The sequence below is a fragment of the Peromyscus eremicus genome, chromosome 1, assembly GCF_949786415.1.
Source record: "Peromyscus eremicus chromosome 1, PerEre_H2_v1, whole genome shotgun sequence".
Taxonomy (NCBI): Eukaryota; Metazoa; Chordata; class Mammalia; order Rodentia; family Cricetidae; genus Peromyscus; species Peromyscus eremicus.
In genome coordinates this window covers 68747588-68768996 of record NC_081416.1, presented here as the reverse complement: position 1 = coordinate 68768996, position 21409 = coordinate 68747588, and the positions used below count along the sequence as shown (strand labels likewise).

General features: G+C 45.7%; 2 protein-coding genes across 3 annotated transcripts in view; one reads left to right on the top strand and one right to left on the bottom strand.

Annotated features, from left to right (window-relative positions):
* The window catches only part of Fank1 (fibronectin type III and ankyrin repeat domains 1), a 102046-nt gene extending 95296 nt beyond the window's left edge, over positions 1–6750 (top strand). For both annotated transcript variants that reach the window (XM_059265120.1, XM_059265110.1), the window contains exons 7-11: positions 3822–3987; positions 5466–5609; positions 6185–6262; positions 6354–6398; positions 6508–6750. In XM_059265120.1, coding sequence (XP_059121103.1) covers positions 3822–3987; positions 5466–5609; positions 6185–6262; positions 6354–6398; positions 6508–6570 — 496 coding nt within the window. In that variant the 3' untranslated portion in view covers positions 6571–6750. The remainder of the gene's footprint in view (positions 1–3821; positions 3988–5465; positions 5610–6184; positions 6263–6353; positions 6399–6507) is intronic.
* Positions 6751–9860: 3110 nt separating this feature from the next.
* Adam12 (ADAM metallopeptidase domain 12) overlaps positions 9861–21409 on the bottom strand; it is a 320201-nt gene continuing 308652 nt past the window's right edge. The window contains exons 22-23 of the mRNA XM_059265103.1: positions 16177–16307; positions 9861–13864 (exon numbers count right to left, since the gene is read on the bottom strand). Coding sequence (XP_059121086.1) covers positions 13810–13864; positions 16177–16307 — 186 coding nt within the window. The 3' untranslated portion in view covers positions 9861–13809. The remainder of the gene's footprint in view (positions 13865–16176; positions 16308–21409) is intronic.

The following is a 21409-nucleotide window of genomic DNA, read 5'->3' as shown; positions in this document are numbered from 1 at the left end:
AAAAAACAACCCTGAATGCCAAGTGTGGTGGCACATGCCTTTAATCTCAGCACTCAGGGGACAGAGGCAGGAGGATCTCTGTGAGTTCCAGGACATCCAGGGCTATGAAATGAGGCTCTGTTTAAAAAGAAGGTACTAACTCGTTTATAGCTAAACACAGTAGAGCAGACTAAACCCCCAAAGGCAAGAAGCCTGATGAAAATATCAGCTACAGAGCTATACTGAGAGATCCAAAGATTTAAAAAATTGAGAGATATGCCACACTTCAGAATGGCAAGACTATGGCACCATTTTCCATTTTTCTCAAATTAGCATATAGATTGAATATAGCCTCAAATGGAATTATTCTTGGGAACCCGTCAAAATGATTGTAACTTATCTGAGAGAACAAATAGATGGTAATAGACACTACAGCTTTGTCAGAGACTATGGAGACAGTTATTAAAATGCCTTAAGAGTTAAACTAATTAGTGAGATGGGCACCATGTAAAAGATTAGAAGACAAACAGGATAGGCAGGACTTGATATATGGTGGTAGAGATGCTACAAAGAAAGGTACTAGAAATAGGCTATTTGAAAAAAAGAAGTAAGACCTTGACCTTCCAGCAAGCACCAAAGCACATGTCAAATGAATAGAAAATTACATGTAAAAAGTCATAAAACACCATTAGGAAGTAGGAATGCAGTTTTCTGACTTTGTAATGTGCAAGGCACAGAAGTGGGGAGGAACTAACCAAGGAGAAGGCATAGAGTTGAGGGCTGTCTGAGCAAACACTGAGGAATGTGCAGGGGACAGACCATGTGAATGCACATCCGCAGCCAGGAACAACTCACTCTGCCCGGTAAGACGAAGAACGAGTCACACACACAGACGGTGTGCGAGGTTTGCGCACAGCATTAAGTAATTCACATGGACTGCAGTTAGTCTCACTGCATAAAGTGCCTCCTGTGTATTTGGTAATTAATAATGGTAAAGGTGAAGTAAAATGGACATTTCCAGAGGGAGTTGCTAGAAGCATGTCATGATGCACGCAATTTGGGGATGTATGTGGGCTAAACCCTGAGTGCTGGGGTCTAGCTCAGTGGTGGAATGTTTGCTGTGTGCTGTATGTAGGTGAAAATTTGAGCATCTATTTCTTCCCATTTTATGTGAGAAAACACACAATCTGAGATCCACATACACACAAATGATTTACACACACAATCTGAGATCCATATATATACAAATGATTCACAGACAAACACACAGTCTGAGATCCATATATATATATCTCCAAATGATTTACACATGCGTGTGCATGTACACACACACACACACACACACACACACACACACACACACGATGTAAAAGTAGAATGGAGACCAGAGAGGAGGGGGCTGGCAGGAGGTGGGAGGGGAAGGAGAGGACAGTGAATATGTGCCAATACAAAGCTCAGAAAGGCCAAGGCCACTCACACACGAATTCCATTCTAGGACTTCTACTCCTAGAAAATGGCCATAAGTGCAATTAAGATTTTACAGTCAGGGCAGCATCTTAGGATGATCAAGGATTTGAGTATTCCCAGTGTCCTTGTGTGGTCATTTAGGGACTACCTTTCCCTACTGAAATGATCCTCCATTTTATTTTCCAACTATTTATTTAGACCATTTTCAAACATTTAGAAAAGATGGAAGAATAACACAGAAAACACTTGCCCATGCTCTACCAAGGCTTGGTGTAGGCAGACTTTTCTGTCCAGTCCGCCTATTCACTTGTCCCACCAGCCGCTCCCCAAATAACCACACAGAGACTTAATATTAATTATAAATGCTCAGCCAATAACTTAGGCTCATTTTTAGCTAGCTCTTATAACTGAATTTAACCCATTTCTGTTCATCTATGTGCTACCCCGAGGCTGTTTACCGCATGTAGGTACTTCTCATCCTGCTTGATTTGTGTCTCATGGCATCTCCGCTGACTCCACCCTTCCTCTTCCCAGTGTCTTCCTAGTCTGGCTCTCCCACCCATTCTCTTCTTGACCAGCTACCGGCCAGTCAGCTCTTTCCTAACCAATGAGAGTATTACATATTTACAGTGTACAAAGATGGTTCCACAGCAGCTTGGCAGGTGTTGACATTTGTCTGTATTTGTAGAAACCCCCCTCCCACCCATGTGCCTCACAGTCACCCTCAGTTGTGTGCTCCTGGAGGCAAGGTCATTGCTGCACACCCGCCATCACATCACACTTGGGGTACTTCTCACCAATTGCCTGGCATCACTGACACCCAGTTTCCCACTTGTCCTTCAGATGTCACTATTTGTGGTGGGTGCTGGGGCAAGATCACGGTTCAGCTTGTGCTTCCACATTGTGCCTGCTGGTTCTGCCTCTGTGGCTGCATTTTCTTTATTGAAGACCTGTTCTCTATCAACTCCCCTCCCTCCATCCTCTCCCTCCCTCCATTCTTGATGCCTCTTCTCATTTTCTCTCCTCTCTCCATTCTCTCTCCCTCTATTCTATCCCTCTCTCTACTATCTCTTCTTCATTCTATTTCTTTCCTCACAGCTGACATCTGAGGCTGACTACCTCACTGCATGCTGTGTTCTGGGCTTGTCTCTGTCACTCCCCGTTGAAGGGTAGCATCTTAGCTTGCTCACGTAACCCTATATTTCCAGCAAAGGTATTTTCGTGTTAGGTTTATAAAGGATTGGCTGAACACAGGGTGCCATCTTCAGCAGGAACCTTGAGAGCTTGTGTTGTTTCTGTTACAGCTATGGGATACCCTACAGGTGGTGATTCCAGGCTTGATTCTGGTGGTAGTGGTGATAGCTAGATCCCATGGCAACTAGAAAATAACATATAGGGTAATAAATTTGTGTGATGTGACTACATCTATCCCCACTAACATCTTAAAGCTGCCCAGCATCTGGGAGTGCTCTCTGCCCATACAGTTATCCAATTAAGAGGTACACAAAAGAATTTCACAATTCCATATTAGTTGGCAGTCTCTTACAAGGAAGAACCCCCCAGCAGCTGGAATGAACCAGTTTTGTTCTCTAAAGGAGAACGGCAGTAAATGAGTGAACAACTGTTTTAGAGTAAGGAATTGGTTTAATAATGATTAGTGACAGCATGGCCCATGGTCCTTCACTACTCTGTTTTGAATATAATCTGGGTTTTATGGATATTTTGAAATCCAATAGTTTATACTCAATCACAGACAATATTCATTTTCAAAACACTTTTACATTTTGTGAATGTATGTATTAGTGTTCATGTGCCTCTAGGATTGAACTCTGGTCATTATGCTTTACACGCTGGGCCATCTTGCTCCAGTACTTTTTTTTTTTTAAGTTAAGACATAATCCAAATACCTTAGAATGCAGTGCTTTAAAGTTCATTCACAGGACTGTTCACCCATCATCACCACTGTGGGCCAGTTTCACGACGCTAGAGACAAGGCAAGTGTATTTCCCCTTCTTAGCCCAGGCAGCTACCAGCCTACTGCTGTCTTCCTCACTAGGTTCTCCAGGATGTTTCATGAAAATGGTTATATGCTATGACTTCTGATGCCTGGTGCCTTTTATTGTTCATACTGTTTTAAGATTTTTCCTACTGTAGACTTGATTTCCCTTTTGTGGCTGGCCCGACATTCCATTGTACAAATTTACTACATTTTATCTATCAGGACACCTATACATTTTGTGTGGATAAAACAGTGTTTTGTTTTTGTTTTTTTAAACTCAGTTGATGACTTTTTGATTTAATCCGGGTGGACAAAATGGGGACCTGAGGTCCGCGGTGGCACCAACAACAGACTCTACTTTTTCTGTGTGTTGCAGTCTCATGCTGGCTTGCTATGCAGGGCACTTAGATGTTGTGAAATACCTCCGAAGACACGGAGCTTCTTGGGATGCTAGAGACCTCGGAGGCTGCACGGCTCTGCACTGGGCTGCAGATGGAGGCCACTGCCCTGTGATTGACTGGATGATAAAGGACGGCTGTGAGGTATGGCCTTCCTTGCTTCCTTGTTAACCACACTGTCTTAGGGATTTTATTACTGTGAAGAGACATCATGACCACAGCAACTCTAAGAAGGAAAACATTTAATTGGGTGGCTCACTTATGGTTTCTGAGGTTCAGTCTATTATCATCATGGCAGGGAGCATGGCAGCATGCAGGCAGACGTAGTGCTGGAATAGCTGAGAGTCCTATATCTTGGAGGCAACAGGAAGTCAACTGACTCACTGGGCAGTATCCTGAGCATAGGAAACCTCAAAGCCCACATCCACAGTGACACATTTCCTCTAACAAGGCCATACCCTCTCCAACCAAGCCACACCTGATAGTGCCACTTGCTATGAGATTATGGGGGCCAATTACATTCAAACGACCACATACACCATACTAGTAAGAACTTGAAAGCATCCTCTGGGGTCTTGAAGAGGCAGGCAGACCTTGGTCACTTGCTGTGAGAAGTCTGAGAGGAGTCTCTGGCTCATAAGCTCGAAAGGCCTTGGAGGATCTTGGGGATCTGAGGCAACGACCAGGCTTCATCTCATCATGGAAGCCAAGGGAAGTGGGTCGAGCTCAGAGCTGGCCTGATGCTTCTGTGCTGCAGCTCTGTGCCTTCGTTCACTGCTGGTGTCTGTTTAGTTGGTCAATGACACCTTGCTGAGCACCTGCTACATGCTGGAGATGCAGAGATGTGCACAGGTCTAGCTGCTTCTAGTAGCTTTGAAAGTTATTCTTGGTCTCGGTCTCTCTCTCTCCCTCTCTCTCTCCCTCCCTCCCTCCTTCCCTCCATCCCTCCCTCCCCCCCCCCCTCTGCCGTGGAGATGGATTTCTGAGTTTGAGGCTGCCTGGTCTACATAGTGAGACCGTCTCAAATTAAGAAAGCAAAAAAAAAAAAAAAAAAAAACCCACTAGTGAAATTACATCCGCGGAGCTGGAGAGATGGTTCAGTGGTTAAGGGCGCTGGCTGTTCTTCCAGGGGACCTGGGTTTGATTACCAGCACCCCCATGATGGCTTACAGCTGTCCGTAACTCAGCTCCAGGGATTCTGATGCCCCCTCCTGGCCTCCGTGGCCACTGCATGCACAAGGTGCACAGATGGAACATACAGGCCAAACACCCACACATAGAAAATAAAACTAAAATTTTAAAATAATTAAAAACTACAGCTAAGGCAAGCAGATGGGCCCAGTATGAGGTATAGTTGGGTCCCTTCCTAGCCTGTCTTGTTTCCATTTTAACAGTGAAGATGAGTATTCCAGTAGGGGGTCCTTGAGCTGTCTCAGCAGAGGGGGACCCCCTATGAGATTCAGTATGTCCCCTCCCTGAACACAGACATGAATTCAGCTGGCTCACCCCAGGTCTAGAAAATCAGGGAGCCTGGGGAAGTGCACACACCCTCTGTATGTCTGCCCAACGATGCCACAGGAAGAAGTGGTTGGACTGAGGAAGTTGTCCCTTTGGTAACATAGGTAGATGTTGTGGACACTGGTTCAGGATGGACGCCACTCATGAGAGTCTCTGCTGTGACGGGAAGCCAGAACGTAGCTTCACTTCTCATCGAGGCTGGGGCTGATGTGAATGTGAGGGACAAAGATGGAAAGACGCCTCTCATGGTATGCCCTTCTCCTGGGGTCTCAGTTTTTATTACCACTAAACATGGCTTAGAATTAAGCTGTTTATAACCAAACCCTGGGTTTGGTTGCATAATATTACTTATCCATTAACAAGCGGGGGGAGGGGGTCACTATTATTTTTGAAATGGGACTTATCATATTGCCCATGCCAGCCTCAAACTTCTGGATCCTAGGGTCCACTTGAGCCTCTGAGTAGGCACTGTCCTGTGCCCCACTATATTATTTTGTCCATCCCCCTCCCCCCAAGTACTTCTAAGGACTCTCAATCCTAGTTCCCAGGGCCATTGTGGGATCAAAGTAGACCTGTTTAAACAATGAATTTTCTGCTTTTCTGCCCTGGGCTGTCCTGTGTCATTTCAGTGTGGACAGAGGGAAGAAACATTTTTTTTTCCCTTTGCCATTGAACAGTCGGCAGGAGGCAGGCCAGAGTGGAGGTGCAGTGGGCAGTGGCCTGGCCCAGGGCTGCCTTGTGAGGAGGACCCCCACCCCCCACCTCCGCTACCTGCCTTGTGCTGGAGGGGAGTGCTCCTCACACCATACTTTTCTGTTTCCAGATCGCTGTCTTAAACAATCACGAACAGCTAGTTCAGTTACTTCTTGACAAAGGGGCCGATGCAAGTGTGAAAAATGAGGTAATGTTTATTGGGAGATCTCCCTTAGAGAAGAAAGACATGCATGAGACTCGCACACTCCAATCTGTAATTAAGTTCTGCTTCCTTCCAGTTTGGCAAAGGTGTCCTAGAAATGGCCAGAGTTTTTGACAGACAGGTGAGGACCTCCCTCCTGCCTACCAAAGCTGACTTTTATAGTTCTTTCAGACTCACAGAACCTGCCCAAACCTCCAAGGACATCTACCTGTTTGTTGTGGTTTTTCTAGAATGTACTCTCCTTATTAGAAGAAAGGAAAAAAAAGCTGCCGAGGAAGTCCTCTGTCCACTGACTGGAATGTCACCCGTCTGAGAGACTGACCAGAGCAAAACAGCAAACCCTGACTGCTGGGCCAGACATGTGATGTGCCGAGTCTCTGAGGACGAGACGTTTATTTATTTAGTTGGAGATTCACAGTGACTTTTATGTAACAGGCAACTCTTCCCACATTGAAATACATCTTTTTACCTAAGCACATGCATATGTGGTCTCCTCACTGGGCGTCTACAGAACAGGAATGTTTCCTTGCCTTGTGCCTTTGCAGTTAGACATGAAACCAAATATTTATGCCCTGGTGCTCCACAAACGCGCACACGCCCCCCCCCCCCAAGCTGTCCTCAGGATGCTCCAGGCCTACTGGCCTTCTTCTTCTCATGTGTTTCTTATTATCTATCCCACACCACTGCCATCCTGGCTGCTGTCGCCTCCCGCAGCGGGGTGCCTCTTAAGCACCCAGGCGTTTTCTCTTAGGCTCTTGGCCTCACATCAAAGTTCCAGAATACATATCTGAAGACGGTGCTGTCTGTTCGCAGTGCTGAGTCGAAGGACAGTGCTGGGAGGACAGGTCCATCAGTTCATGCGTTTGCACACACTCACCTCTTCGGTCAAAGGTCCCAGCCCACAGGTGGCCGGACAGCTTCAGCAATGAGTCGTGTATTGCATTTAGTGTAGAGAGCAGACAAGATTTTTGAGGCAAATTGTATAGTTTGTAGACAAAGAGGGGCTAACCACCACCAAGACCGTTGGTTAGGAGTCCAAAGAGAGAAACGTGGGAAGCTTTAGGTAGGCCAAGCTCAAAAATGAGCAAAGTTAGAGACACCACATGCATTTTATGTCTCTTGGGACAAACTGAGGGCCTTCTAGTAAAGCAGCTATAAAGGCCCTCACAGGTGTGGACTATTCTTTTTTTTTTTTAAGCTAGGGAAGGCCCATGAGAAGGTAACCAAGGTTCAACACTAGGGAAGCCACAGAGAGCACAGCCATACATTGATGCAGATGTGAACAGCTGTCAGCTGTCAGCCTTCTCTGCAGAGGTCATAGAGCATTCAGCTGAGGACTGCTCTGTGGGCTGTATATAATCCTGCCTGTAGACGTTGCAATGACACTTTATCTTTCGTATGAAGGCTTATCTTCTGCTTTATTGGTGATCAGCATTGACACCCACCTTACAATCCTCTCTGGGTCTGATGGAGATGACATTCACCGGCCCCTCCATGGGGAAGGAATACATCTCACATCCTTCCTTGCTAGCATAAAGCTTGGCGACATTGTCAACTGTCTGGCCTTACTACTGAACCATGCCTACATTCCTGAGATGGTCGCCCTGGGTTCTGGTGGACAGCTGGGTCTGCATGCTCAAAAGCCACATTATTTGCCATGCATTTGCCTGATGATTAGAAGGTGGTTTACAGCCTGCTTATTTTTTCCCCCAAGTAACTCATGGTTCTGTTTTTCTAACTCATTAAATTACATGCTTTATTTTTACAAATTTATTATTTTTATGCAAGGCTTTTTGTTGTTCCTTTTATAGAAATCGAGCTCACTTTGTCTCAACTCTTTAGTTTAGTAATTTATGTATTTAGGCCTCTGAGTTTTCCCCTGGGGGAAACTTTGTTCTAGTATCATAAGGCTTTCTTTCACTGAACCTTCCCGATCCTAAGACACAATGGGGCCACCTGTTAGCCACCTCTGTGGGTTCCTTTCAGACCTTCTGAACTGGATTATCAGAGACAGGGCAGAGGAGTAGATTTTAACAAGGAAATAGGTAAATGCTTCTAATTCTGGGAATTTGAAAAATATCCTATAGTATAGACGTTATTTCCAGTGTTACATTTGCTGTTCTCCAGGTGGCTGAAGAATTCCTACATTGCTCGGGCACACAGTTGTTTTGTTGGCTTTTGTTTGTTTGTTTGTTGACTCTTTGATCCTGAGAGGCACTAGGGCAGAGGTCAGATGCTATGCATTTGGAAGGCCTGTGTGTGTGTGTGAATTTGATTTGTTAGTCACCTGGTGACGTCATAAAACCTACTTACTTTGTCTTGGGTTAAGTAGTAATAACAGAGATTCATTTATTTTTGCTATAATTTTGAATATATATATTTTATTTTCTGCGGTTTTATGAAGTTGGATGCTATTTTAAAAATGTGTAAGTATATGTCAATCACATACAGATTTTCTTTGCTGACAATCTGATACTCCGATGATTGCTTACTTTTTGAACTTTTCTATAAGTAATATGAAGTTTTAAATTGATTTTGATCAGTTATGAATTCCCATTGTTCAGAATGGTATCGGTTCCCCACTGTCTCACCAGTGCTGTCTTGACAGGCATGTTCTCTCGTCTTTGGCAACATGAATACCTTGACCCTTCCACACTTCCCTTCAGCTGCTTGTCCAATGCTCCAAGATGCCCTTACATTTATAAATGCATGAAAACACATTTTCCTACACAAGACCATCCCTTTATTTTTGTATCAACAATCTTCTGAATAACAAATGAGACACCCAATGTTAATCTGTTTACTGTTTATTGGATATAATATTCTTAACAATGACATTTTCTACTGAACTAGTAGGCTGTATTTACTTGTAGATCCCCCATATGAGAAATGCGTACAACAATAACAGCATGTAACATACAAATGTGAAAACATGAGTTTATCAAAGCACTATCAATGGATGAAGCCCTGCAGAATGACTCTGCAGGTTGACTGAGATGTAATGTTAATCAGAAAGGAGCTAAGCAGCTTGTGGCCAGTTAGAGCTATCTTGGTTGCTGCCACAAACATTGAGATGGTTGGCTTCCCAATCACTACCAAGTTGCCCAGATAGGAGGACTTTTAGTTCTAAGTGTCCTGCCTTGGAGTCTCATGACATTTGTGTGCGTGTATGTTTTCTGGTCACTGCCGTATGAAGTACCAACATACAGGCCAAGGAAGGCAAATGAGCATTTGACTTGTTTGTAAAAGAAGTCACATGATACTGAATCTGTCTCAATTTAAATGTACTAAATTAAGGACTAGAATGTTACTTTCTTGGAGAATTACAGACATCACAGAACATGCTCTTTGAAGGTAGGCGTGTGGTGGGGCTCTCAACTTGCAGAGGCCCAAATCATTTTCCAGTTGAAAACGACTCTTGAGTTTTAGGCCTTCTGGCAATCTCATCCATTATTGAGCATCCCAACAAGTCCACATGCAGTGTTTCTGTTCCTAGTTTCTCTCATATGAGAGAAGCTTGCAGTGGTTCGATAATAAAGGGCTATTACTTGTGTGTGTGTGTGTGTGTGTGTGTGTGTGTGTGTGTGTATGTGTGTATATATGTGTGTGTATGTATGCTTGTATGTTGTTCTTCACAAAAGGCACGGAAATGGTACATTCATGTCTGTGCAAATGTCTCCTGCAAGGGTCCCCACAGCCCGGTGGTTCTGAGCATGGGGCTCACAGATCTGGGAGAATTACTTCATCAGAGTTGAAAAGCAAGAGATCAGGTTGCAGCAACAGCATTTTGCCATCAGTGCTAACTTGATTTTCGATGTCCAACTTCACCTTCTAATCAGAGCAAGGCATTAGGAGGGAGGTTACTGTGGTTGACATGCTGTGGGATAGATTCAAGGCTGGTGTGTGCTGGGGGGTTGCTCTGTACTGTGGCCCTGGAGAAGGTTGGACTATACTGTCTAGTAGGTGAACCTTGAAGGGTAGCCACACCCCGTAACAGTTGCCACTTCGGCATGAAGTAGTGATGAAAGCAGAGCTTGGCTCTCTCGGATGAGAGAGACTTTGGCATGGGGTCGGGCCAGAATAAGGCATTTGTGATTGGCAAGAGAGAAAGGCAAACTGGTGCCTATGTTTTCCTGTGTACTTGGTGTGATGGAACTGTGTGGCGAAACTGGGAGTGGAGGGCTGGCTTCCAGTATGAGTGGAAGAGACAGAAAAAAATGGCCTCTGTAGTATCCTCACTTACTTGCCACACTGCTCAAAACACCCTGCTTTCGGTTCTGGGGAGCTTCTGGGACTGCTGGTGTCTCTTAGTCTGGGTCATTTGTGTATGACTGAGGCCATTTGAGAATGGTGGGGGAGGATCTGTAGACAGTGTCCCTGGGCTGGGGCCTGATCTAAGAGAATTAAAACGTGAAGCAAGCCTCAGAGGAGAGAGCTGCAAGTGGCCAGGCGCCCTCCTGCCCAGCCATTGTCCTCCCGGTTGTCAGGGTGGTGGGGCTGGCTCAGAGTGCTCAGTAAACATCTGCTGAGAGGCAGGAGGATGCTCAGGCCTTCCCATTGGCCCAGCTCCAGCCTCTTTGTAGCACCATGGGGATCACAGGCTCCTAAGAACATTCAAACACAAGTCAGGGTTTGGCAGTTCTTAGGGAATGCATTGATGGGTTGCATTGATTTGCTGGAGAACAATGACCCATAGCTTCAGCCTGAGAATTCCTAATAAAGTTAAGAAGGCATAAAAACGCCTCCTCAGAGACCAGTCGGGAGTATTTCTTCCCGTGGAGTTTAATTTGTTGCTTGTGTGGTTTCTGTGATGTCATTCCACATGTGTAAGCTGGGAACACTCACAGAGAATGCAAACCCGGCATGCATATTTTGAAAGGAAAACTGTACTGTTGCTCTTCATCTGAGTTCACGTGCTGGGAAAACAGACTTGGGAATACTGTAGGTGACCAGCTTTTATATGGAATGCCTGCGAAGTTCACCTGCCTGGAAAGTGGAGTCACATCACCTCTAACTATTCCTTGATACAGGAAGGAAATGAGAACATCCAGCCATGCTTCATGTCTAGGCACTGGATCACTCTCCTGAACCTTCTCGGGGATGGTCTCACAAAACTTAACCAACTCTAATCATGTCTATAATGTGTTTAAACATAAGATGGGCTGCAATTGAACCGTGAGTATTAACTTTGGTCTCTGTCATGTAAAGGATGTAGAAAGGGAGAGAAAAATGACTCTCTTTCAAAAAACCTCAATGCTAGTTATTGGTTCCTAAGTTTTGTTAAAATTGAGGTTGTTGCTAAATATGCTTTATTTGATAACTACTATATCTTAGAGGTATTCCTTTAATAATACTGTCTGTCCTGTAAGGAATATCAGGATTAAATATATTCTTATTCAGAAATGGATGCTGGTTCTGGAAAAGCAAGCAGCCAGCACAGCTCAGCTGAGAAGGCACCATTGGCACCCTTGGCACCCTTGGCAGCCACTGGGGAGATGGCAGAAGATCACAGTTCCCACTGCCTTTAAGCCAAACTCTCCCTGGTCCTCCAAAACCAAGGTACGGAAATGACAGAAGAAATATGGGTTCCTAGCTTCCCCCTCACTCCCACCCAAAATGGGCTCACATGCCCCAGCTAGAGCTTTGAGTGTCTCAAAAGACCACGCTCACACAGCTCTGTAACTTTTCCAGTTGTGTATGTCTGGCCTTAATACAGCTACCCAACATCACATCAGTTAAAACAATTCTGGCGGCAGCAAAATGGTCACCATGCCGTGAAAAGAGGCAGGCTATGAGAGTTTTTTTATGCATCTGTGATGTGGATTTATTTATCCACCATCATGAAGGCCATGTTTCCCAAAGCTGAATACAGTTTTGAACTCTGGAAAGAAAACCAAATTCTAAGCCTATATTTCCCCTTCTGCTTCAAGGTATAAGCCAGCCATTGATATGACCCTTCCAAAGAAGCCTGATTCTAAAATACTCAGACATTACAGAACCTCAGTTACCTTCTATTGTGAAAGCTGGTCATCCCAACACTCTGCCAGGACACAGTGAAGGCCTCTGGCACTTTGCCTTACATGATTTTTTTAAAATGTATCTTTCATAACATTAGGTTGAGGCATCTTAAAGATCTGCTCCTGAAGGTGCCTTTCCAGACATCAGAAGAGTAAAAGATGGAAGGGTTTCCTGGCTGGGTCTTCCTTTCACGAGCCTTCAGCATTGGGGAACTGATTTCTTTGTCATCGTATGATACACTAACAGCTATGTTCCTAGTGTGGGAAAGACTGAGACTATGCTGAAGAGACCAGGATGCCCTGAAGGGAGCAGATGGGTGACTTTGGGTTCTTTGTCCAATGACTACTAGTAAGGACAGCAGACATAGGCTGTACAATGAGAATAGCATTCCATGTAGTTATAACTTTTGCAAGCATATGGATTCTACCTAATTTTTAATAAGCTGAGCCTTGCAGTAAGGAGGAGATTTTGATCTCCAGGGTTGATCGACTAGCTCTGGTTACCAGTTCACATCTGAAAATGTTTATGGTCCCATAGAAAGCCTCCTCTATATGTCAGAACACAGGGTCATTGTCTTACAGTCAAGAAGACAATGTGGTAATTTGCTTAGCTCTAAAGGGGGCAGAAGACAGGGGTCTGCAGTGCCTGGCCAGTGGCTTTCCTGCAGAAACACCACCGTTCCCAGTGTAAACAACACGCCCATGCCAGCCCTCTGCAAGAGGGCACCCAGAGAGAAACTCCTCCGACTCTGGGTGCAAAGCCTCGTGTAGCACCACAGACTTCTTTGCCCTGCAAAGGTGTTCACAGCTGCTCAGCTCAAGGTCAAATGTCTGCCTGGACTAGGGTTCCGGTCTCCATCCCGGTGTGGCCACACCTCAACCTTCTTGCTTGCATCTCAGGTTTTCTCCAAAGCTGCTGGCCAGAACCAGATACTACCAGTTGTCAGAGAGCCTCAGGGTGCAGGGCCTGAAGCCTTGTCAGTATGCACAGCCCAAGACCTTCCTGAAGGCCCTGGCTACAGCCCAGGATGGGGATTCCAAAAAAATAAAAACAAAAAGCCCATTCCAGGTTCCGCTTGGGGTCTCCTGAGCTGCGTGTCTGGTGTTATAACACAGCCTTGGGGAGCTGGGGACCTGTTTTCCAATAAGGCCTCGAGCAGAAAGTAAACATCTCGTCTTGGATCCCATCAAGCAGGGTATTTCAAGTCCGCCAGAAGAAGAAAAGCACAAGGAGCCTTCTGTAGAAACCCCCGTGATGGAACAAATGCCTGCTACGGCGCCCTGCGCAGTAATAGACACTTTGCATAAATTAATAACTTACAAGTACCTGAGCAAGGACACAAAGCACCACAGCACAGCACCGACGGCAGCAGCTCAAAGTTCTGGAAACAACGGCGTTTGAAACACTTTAAAAATTCTACAAGTTGGTACAAAAAAAAAAAAAATCACTCCGATGGAGTTGACGATAGTGCAAACTTGTGTCTTCACTGTTGAGGACCAGTCTGGGCTTGCTTGTCACTTGATGTAGGCATTGTGGGAAGATCTGGGCACTTGATGCTTAGGAGCAGGTCTGAATCAAGAGCAAGCCAGAGAGAGAAAACAAAACCTCAGTCACACTCTCAGAAGCCATGCTATAGACACACAAACTTGGAAGGAGTCTGCTCCCGTACACTGGTGAGTCACCCACTCCCGCCTCCTGAGATCGGAGACCAGGCTAGCTTTTGGGAGAGAATGCAGATCATATCAAGGACCTCACTGCAGAACTTCTACTGATTTTTGACAGGTCACCTCCCCTCTCTGGAGCTGTGCCTCCCATCCATGAGTTGATTCTAGAACAGCACCATTTGCAGAAAAATGGACATGAATCACTCAGGTAATTTCTAGTTTTTATTTATCTGTATGTCTCTGCATATAAGTGCAGGTGCCTGTGGAGGCCAGAAGTGGGTGCTTCTGATCCCCCTGGAGCTGTTACTGTCATTTACTGGGTGCGAGAATGGACCACAAGATACAACAAAATCCACTTTAAGAGTTTTATTGGGGGGGATATGAAAGGGGCAAGTGCTGCAGGCCCGCCTGAGGGAGAAATGTGGCTGAAGGGGGCAAGGAACAGGCAGAGTCGGCTTTTAAGGATAACCTCGAGAATGCATACAGGGGCTTACATAGCCACACCATGTATGCATGTGCATAGATTACATGGCCACGCTGCGCACAGATTACGTAGGACGTAAGACCCTGGGGTGACGAGGCATTTTGCCTGTATGCTGACAGTGCATGCATGGCCATGGGACTCTAGAAGCAGCTGGGAGGATGTTGGAAATGATAACAATTACAAATAGTTGTGAGTCACCCAATGTGAGTACTGGGAGAATCGACAGGGGGCAGGATTAAGTGTTCAAAATCTGGCACATGTTTACACTTTCGTTTATTTCAATTTTATTTTTAACCAGCTCCAACATAACCCAGTGGCTACTTGATCACATTGCACAGCTCAAGAGATGGAGAGCCAGGCTGCCATCAGTTAGAGGTTAGACAGAGCATTGCTTGGGGGCATTCTGAGTGCTTCTGTCAGCCCTATTATATCCATGTAGTAGTTTTATCTAGTAGAATATAAAAAGTTACTCAAATGCTATGCAACCTTTTCTGCATTTCCACAGTGGTGAACTAGACGGTTCTTCTGACCCTTTGACCAGCATTATCTCTGAGATTTATGAGGCAGCCATTTCTTTCCTAGGCCCACATTCTTCCCAAGAGTCGTAATGAATCTGATGTGTGTCTTCCCCTGCAGAGATGGGAGTTACTAAGCATGCAGCCTGGCCAACAGTCAGAAGAACCTTTGGTTCTCTGGTGCTTAGAGAGCTCATGGCCTGCTAAAGGGCATGTGAGTCAGAAGAGTGGGTTGTGAGTTTAACAATCTGCAAGCTAGGCCTGGTGGCTCATTCCCATCACAAAGGAGGGTGAAGGACCAGGAGGCTCAGGTCAGCCTGGGCGATGAGGGAGATGGAGGCTGGGGATATGTGGCACTTGCCAAGTATGTTCTAGCCCAAGAACTGAGGAAAAACAACAACAAAAAACCCACATGGGAATGATTTCACCGAGGATGAGGATGAGCTGCAGCATTTGCTAATTTCCATGTTGTCAATGTTCCCAGCTACACCGTGGCACCAGCAGAGGTGGAAGATGGGAGGGCACACAGCATGCCATGGGTTCCACCATAGAGATACCTGATGTGAGCAACCTCAGCAGCAAGTATCCGGGAGCAGTGTTTTGAGTATTTATTACCCTTGTTTTAAATGCAACTTGATATACTTTAATATTTAATATTGGCTGGGTTGCAAAGGCACGAGCCAGCTTCAGCCCAGCTGTGGGTTCCCTTTCCCCATCTGCCTCATCACCTGTGGGGGAGGGTGGAGATGACCACAACCAGAGAGAGCCTGCACAGGTCACTCACGCAGCTGCAGAGAAGCCCCCAGGTGACCCTAGTGAGCAGCTGCTTAGGCTTCATTTCTCCATAGTCTCCCAACCTGAAGTAGTGTCTCAGACCCTGGAGTAGGCAGAGAAGGTCTTGGTGAGGGAGGTCCTGCCTTCATACAGATACTCCATTTTCCTTAGTGCCTGCAGGAGACCAGGCTGGGCCTTCAGCAGCAGCTCATCTTTCCTGGGTCATCTTGCTATGATCTCTCAAATAACTGAGCCATTGCTGAGAGCCCAGGGTGATGTTTAGGTATGCATAGGTATAGTTAGCATCAACTGCGTCCTGGTTACTTTTATACATATCTCCCATCCTTCCCTACTTGCGGGCAAGTAGAAAACATGGCTTAACACCTGATATCTGCCTTCCAGTATGGTTCCTTCAGCTACCCTACACCATTAGGGGACACCCACCTGTTTGGGGCTGGGCGGAGCCCAGACTCCTGCTGCCCTGGGGTCCTCAATAAGGCACTAGTGAGCCGAGATGTCCTGCTCAATGGATCAGCAGGCAGAGGCTTCTGAGGAGGGCTGGGCTTGCGGCTGCCCTGCAACAGACAACAGATCACATGTGACTCCTCAACTCTGTGGCCAGAACTGGACCCTGGGACCCAGCAGTCTTCTGGAAGGCAGTGCACATTGCTACACAGCCCTGGCTTCATCTCTGATGCACAATCCTTCTATAATACAAAGGAAGGCCTGTCTTTAGCCTTCACGTGGACTTTTCTGTACCATTAAAAAGAATCACACAGGTTCACTCAAATGTGGGTCATCTGACTTCACAGGTCTTAAGGGGTACAGTGGAGGGTAGGGTTCTCTACCAGTACCCCAAAGGATGGATATAAATCTACCCATGTCTTCAGACAATCACCAGTTTACAAAGGACTGGCTAAACTCTGGATGCACAGGATTCAGGATCTGAAACAGTGCAGCATGTTGTACAAAGCAGCCCAACTACTTGTGGAAAGGAGCCATCCAGTGACTTGTGAGACAGTTCAGATCGGTGAGGATACTACGGGTGACGGACTGCTGGCCAAGGGGTCACAGTGAGAACTTGATGGTTAGTCTCCATTGAGTTACATCCAAAGGCCACTGATCTGGGACTCACTCAAGTCTACCTCTCTGGAAAATGGAGCAATCTATCTCATAGCCCTGTTATGAGGCTTAAATAAAAGAACATGTAAGATGTTCCCAGCACATAGATAATAATGATTCCAGCAGTTATTCACGTGGCAGCTTTAAATGCTTAGTGGAAACACAAGAACTCTTGAGCCACCTCCTGGAGTACCTTCCTCTCTGGCACTGGACACACTCTCCTGAGGCCCAGGATAGGTCTGGTCAGCATGACACTTTCCATTCTTGGCCTCATCATTGCAGGGAACAGAATTAGCAGTTCCTACAGGAGGCCCTGGTAATTAAAGGAGCTGGTGCACTTTCATGACTAGGCATGGTGGGGCACACCTCTAGTGCCAGCCATGGAGGCTACACAGCAAAACCCACCCAAAACCTGCACTGTCTCAGGACTTGGTAGACCATGGGTCCAGCAGGACCCAAGCATTACTTCCAGTGCTTGTGATGTTTTCACAGTGCTTGTACTAAAGCCGCATCTCCTGAGCCACAGACTACAGCTGAGAGGATGCAACACCAGATTCCCCGTCCAACAGCTCCCTGCAAAATGATGGGGCTACTACAGAAGTCAGTAAAGCACAGCTGTGTGGGAGATGTGCCAAGAATGAACATTAGACAGACTGGGTTCGGAGAGAGCCTCTGAACAGGGGCCAGACATACAGGTGACACGTCTCTATCAGATTTCATCAGAGGAAACACGAGAAGGCTCTGGAATACAAACACACCCTGGGTAGGTGTAAGGACCACACCGGCTGTGCACACTCAGGCCCTGAGCTTTGGGCATGTGCAGAGATACCAGCCCTCCCTCAGGGTTGGTCCGAGGACTGATACAGTAAAGCTCTTAGCCCAGGGCCTGGCATGCATTCACCCATGGATAAGAGCTGCTGCCGTTTGACAGCTCTGATTGACAGCGATTTCACCCTAGCAAAAAGTCCTGGGTAATGAGGCCACACGCAAATCAAGCTCCATTTCTTAACACAGAACAGAAAACTACGAGCACAATGTCCGTGTGTAATATAAAAATGAAAGCACACACTCAACATGAGGAGGCTCAGGTTATGGAATCATTCCTTACAAAGCAATACTAATTTTGCTGCTAAATATGACTAAGTTTCCAGTATCTGCAAGAAAGATAACAGCAAGGTTTTATTGGTTTGTGGAAGAAAAGGCGATGTGTATGTTACAGTCTGTGTTAGCACATTTGGGTTTATCATGGAAACTCAGAAGATAATTATGGCTTGCCTGAGATAGTCTCAATTTGTGCTCACAGTCTCGTTATTCATCACATTCTCTCAGATGGCTCTCAGCTTTGAGGGCAAATGGTGTGTTCATCCCTGTGATAAAACTCCAAACAGCCATGATGCCGAAAGTTCTTGAGCCCTGGGGATAGCAAAGGACGCATCTCTCCCCCTTTGCCATGGTCAAAACATGGTCTAGTCTAGATGGTTGAATATGAGGTGTCAGGCCTTTGTAAAATGCAGCTCCCTCTGTAGGAGCTAAGAAAGAGCTCCAGGGGGTGCAATACGGGTACATTTTTCTTCAGTTTATATTTTCAACAAAATTCAAACATTCCTTTTCCTTTAGGCCCTGGAGAAAAGTACCACTCTGCCCGTCACGTGGGATCCTGGACCTCTACTTCTCACCTGTGTTCTAGCAATAACAATGCATTGTGACGTCCTCTCCCTCCCTCCCCTCCTCTCTCTCAACTTTGAAAGCAAACATGCCAAAATCAAAATGTAACCCCATTGCCTTGACCATCATCCTGTTACCAGCTTGCACATAATCTACAATAGTAAATATGTCCTGCTCTCTGAGGGTTCTGTGCAGGAAGACTGGAGCCTGTCACCACAGAATGCCAGAATTACCACCAAGGTCCTAGTGTGACAGTAACACATTTCACTGTAATGAGTGAGTCTGTCTCTGGCTAAAAGTATTGTGGAAATTATGACCATAGCCAAGATTGTAACTATTACCACCACAGTGATGTAGGCATCATGGAACTGACCAAAGCTGACATACTAGTGGGTCTTCCTTAGCCAGAAACATGGCAGGCAGGGCCACTGTGGCCTCCCTTTCTCCAATGATTAGATAAAATGAATACTTCCAAATTTCCCTAAAAAAAAAAACCCCAAAAAACTGGATAGCTGTACTAGTAAGATATTATTGAATTAAAGCACAGTGCCAGGAGAAGGAAGGAGGAAACTGAATGAAGCCGGAGGCACCTGGCTCCTTAAGAAAACCTGAGTCTGGATTCCTGTCTACAGAGTAACCCAGAAATCAAGTTGGGACCTTTGGGTGGAAACCAGATGCCCTGGCTTAATGGGATGATATTCTCTTCCCAACCTCTCTGCAGCAGAGCTCTGGTGCTCTGTAAAGAGAGGCATCAGGTTAAGAACTGTCAAGACAAAAATGCACACTATACTAACAGCGGAGTGCATCTCAATGCTGCAGGTGAAGCAGGTGGGTTTGAGCCCTTGACTTTCCTCTGTGGTAGTTTAAATGTAATTGACCCCATCCGCTCATAGGCAATGGCATTATTAGGAGGTGTGGTCTTGTCGGAAGTGTGTTCTTGTGGGTGTGGGCTTTGAGGTCTCCTTTGCTTGTTCACTCCATGTGACACTCAGACCACTTCCTGTTGCCTGTGAGTGAAGAAGTAGGACTCACTCTCAGCTCCTTCTCCAGCACCATGTCCCACCATGATGATGGACTAAGCCTCTGAATATGTAAGCCACCCCAATTAAATGTTTTTTCTTTATACGAGTTGCCATGGTCCTGATGTCTCTTCACAGCAATAGAAACCCTAAGACACTACCTTTACTTCCTTGTTCATGGAATATGCAGCCTTAACTGTGCTCCTCCAAAACTGGAGTTTAAGGTAGCAGCCCCTCTCACCTTCCAGGGGACAGAAACACCTGCCATGTACTTAGTGCTCAGTAAGTGTGTGTTTGAATGATTTTATAACCATTCAAAGCACAACCACAGACTCCTTGTACCAGAACAACATGCACACTTGAGTATACACACACACACACACACACACACACACACACACACACACAAAATTTGGCGGTAAATAGAACAACGGAAGTGAATCCTGCTTGGCTGAAATTTCTGCAGTGTGAGTACATTGTGCATAAACCATGACTGATAATTCTCTTGGACATGGCAGCATTTTCAAGAAAGGAGCATGATGCAGTAAAAATAAATCTTCCACAAATGATGGGTTCAATTTTTAAAAGTCTCTGCTTCTCTAACGCACCTGGGGGCATACTCTCAGCCCTTAGTTCACTTCTGTGATTCGCTGAGAAGACTTTAAATAACCTAATTTCCTGGAAAATGCTAGGAAGTAAAGCAAAATGGATCCTTAAATCAAGTGTGCCCACATATCAGCAGGCATCATTCTATGGGACAGATGTTTAGCAAAGCAAATTTAGGTAAGGACTGGGCCAATGGCACCCAGGTGAGGTTCAGCTTATTAGGAGAACGGCCACTGATGAAGAGAACACTCAGATCCTTGGAGGACTCAATCCCATCAAGTCTAACAGTAGAAAACTGTAGATCTGCCATGACTTAGCCCTGTCTTCTTGAGACACAATTTTCTGTGAGCTGAGAAATGTATTTTTCTCCTAGGACATGGAGTATGTTTTTATTTAAACTGTAAGTGATGCAATTAACCCAATAAATGAGACTTGTCTGAACAATGGGTTTCAGCTGGGGTGTCTTGGGAGACCAGGGATTCTCCCTGTCATGGGCCTTGTCTCTGGTCTCTTTCCTCCAGAAGTAACACTGGGCACACTGTAAGGCTATGGACATGACTCAGTAGGTAAAGTGATGGCCACTCAAGAATAAGGACCTAAGTTTGAATTCCCAGGACTCACGTAAAAAATCCTGAGGAGTTAGTGCACATAAGTAACCATAGCACACCTACGGAAAGAGACTCACCCTACTGTCAAAACCACATGCCTCAGCAAGGTGGAAAGACAAGTAGTCCTTGAAGGCTGTTCTGATTGCCACATGTGTGCACACAGCATGTATAAGAAGGTACAATTCAAGGACTGAGCATAGGATGAGAAGCCCACATTCCAAGAGGCACATTTGTGGACAAGAGAATGAGTTGAGTTTATGGAGGATGAGATGTTTTCTAGAAAGACAACGCTTACCCATCAAATGTAAGGTTAACCAATGTAACTCTCATGATGGTACCCAACTCCTGGAGTGTATCTGTGATAAATTTGGACAAGCACTACAGGGTTAGCCATGCAGGCACATCTGTGTCATGTCGTACGGGATGATACCCAGGGAACTGTAAAGTGTCAGTGGATCCAATTCTTGCTGCCAAGCGAGAGTCACCTCTAGATACTGCCCACACCTGCACGGAATGGATTCCAGGTCCCTATGTGTGACGAGAGGGAAATCATGCAGTTATTTGTGCCACATGTCTCCGAAAGGCTCCAGACAGACACAGTTCAGAGTGAGAATGTGGAGTTTTCAGTGACTTGTGGCTAAATGAGATGACTTCCTT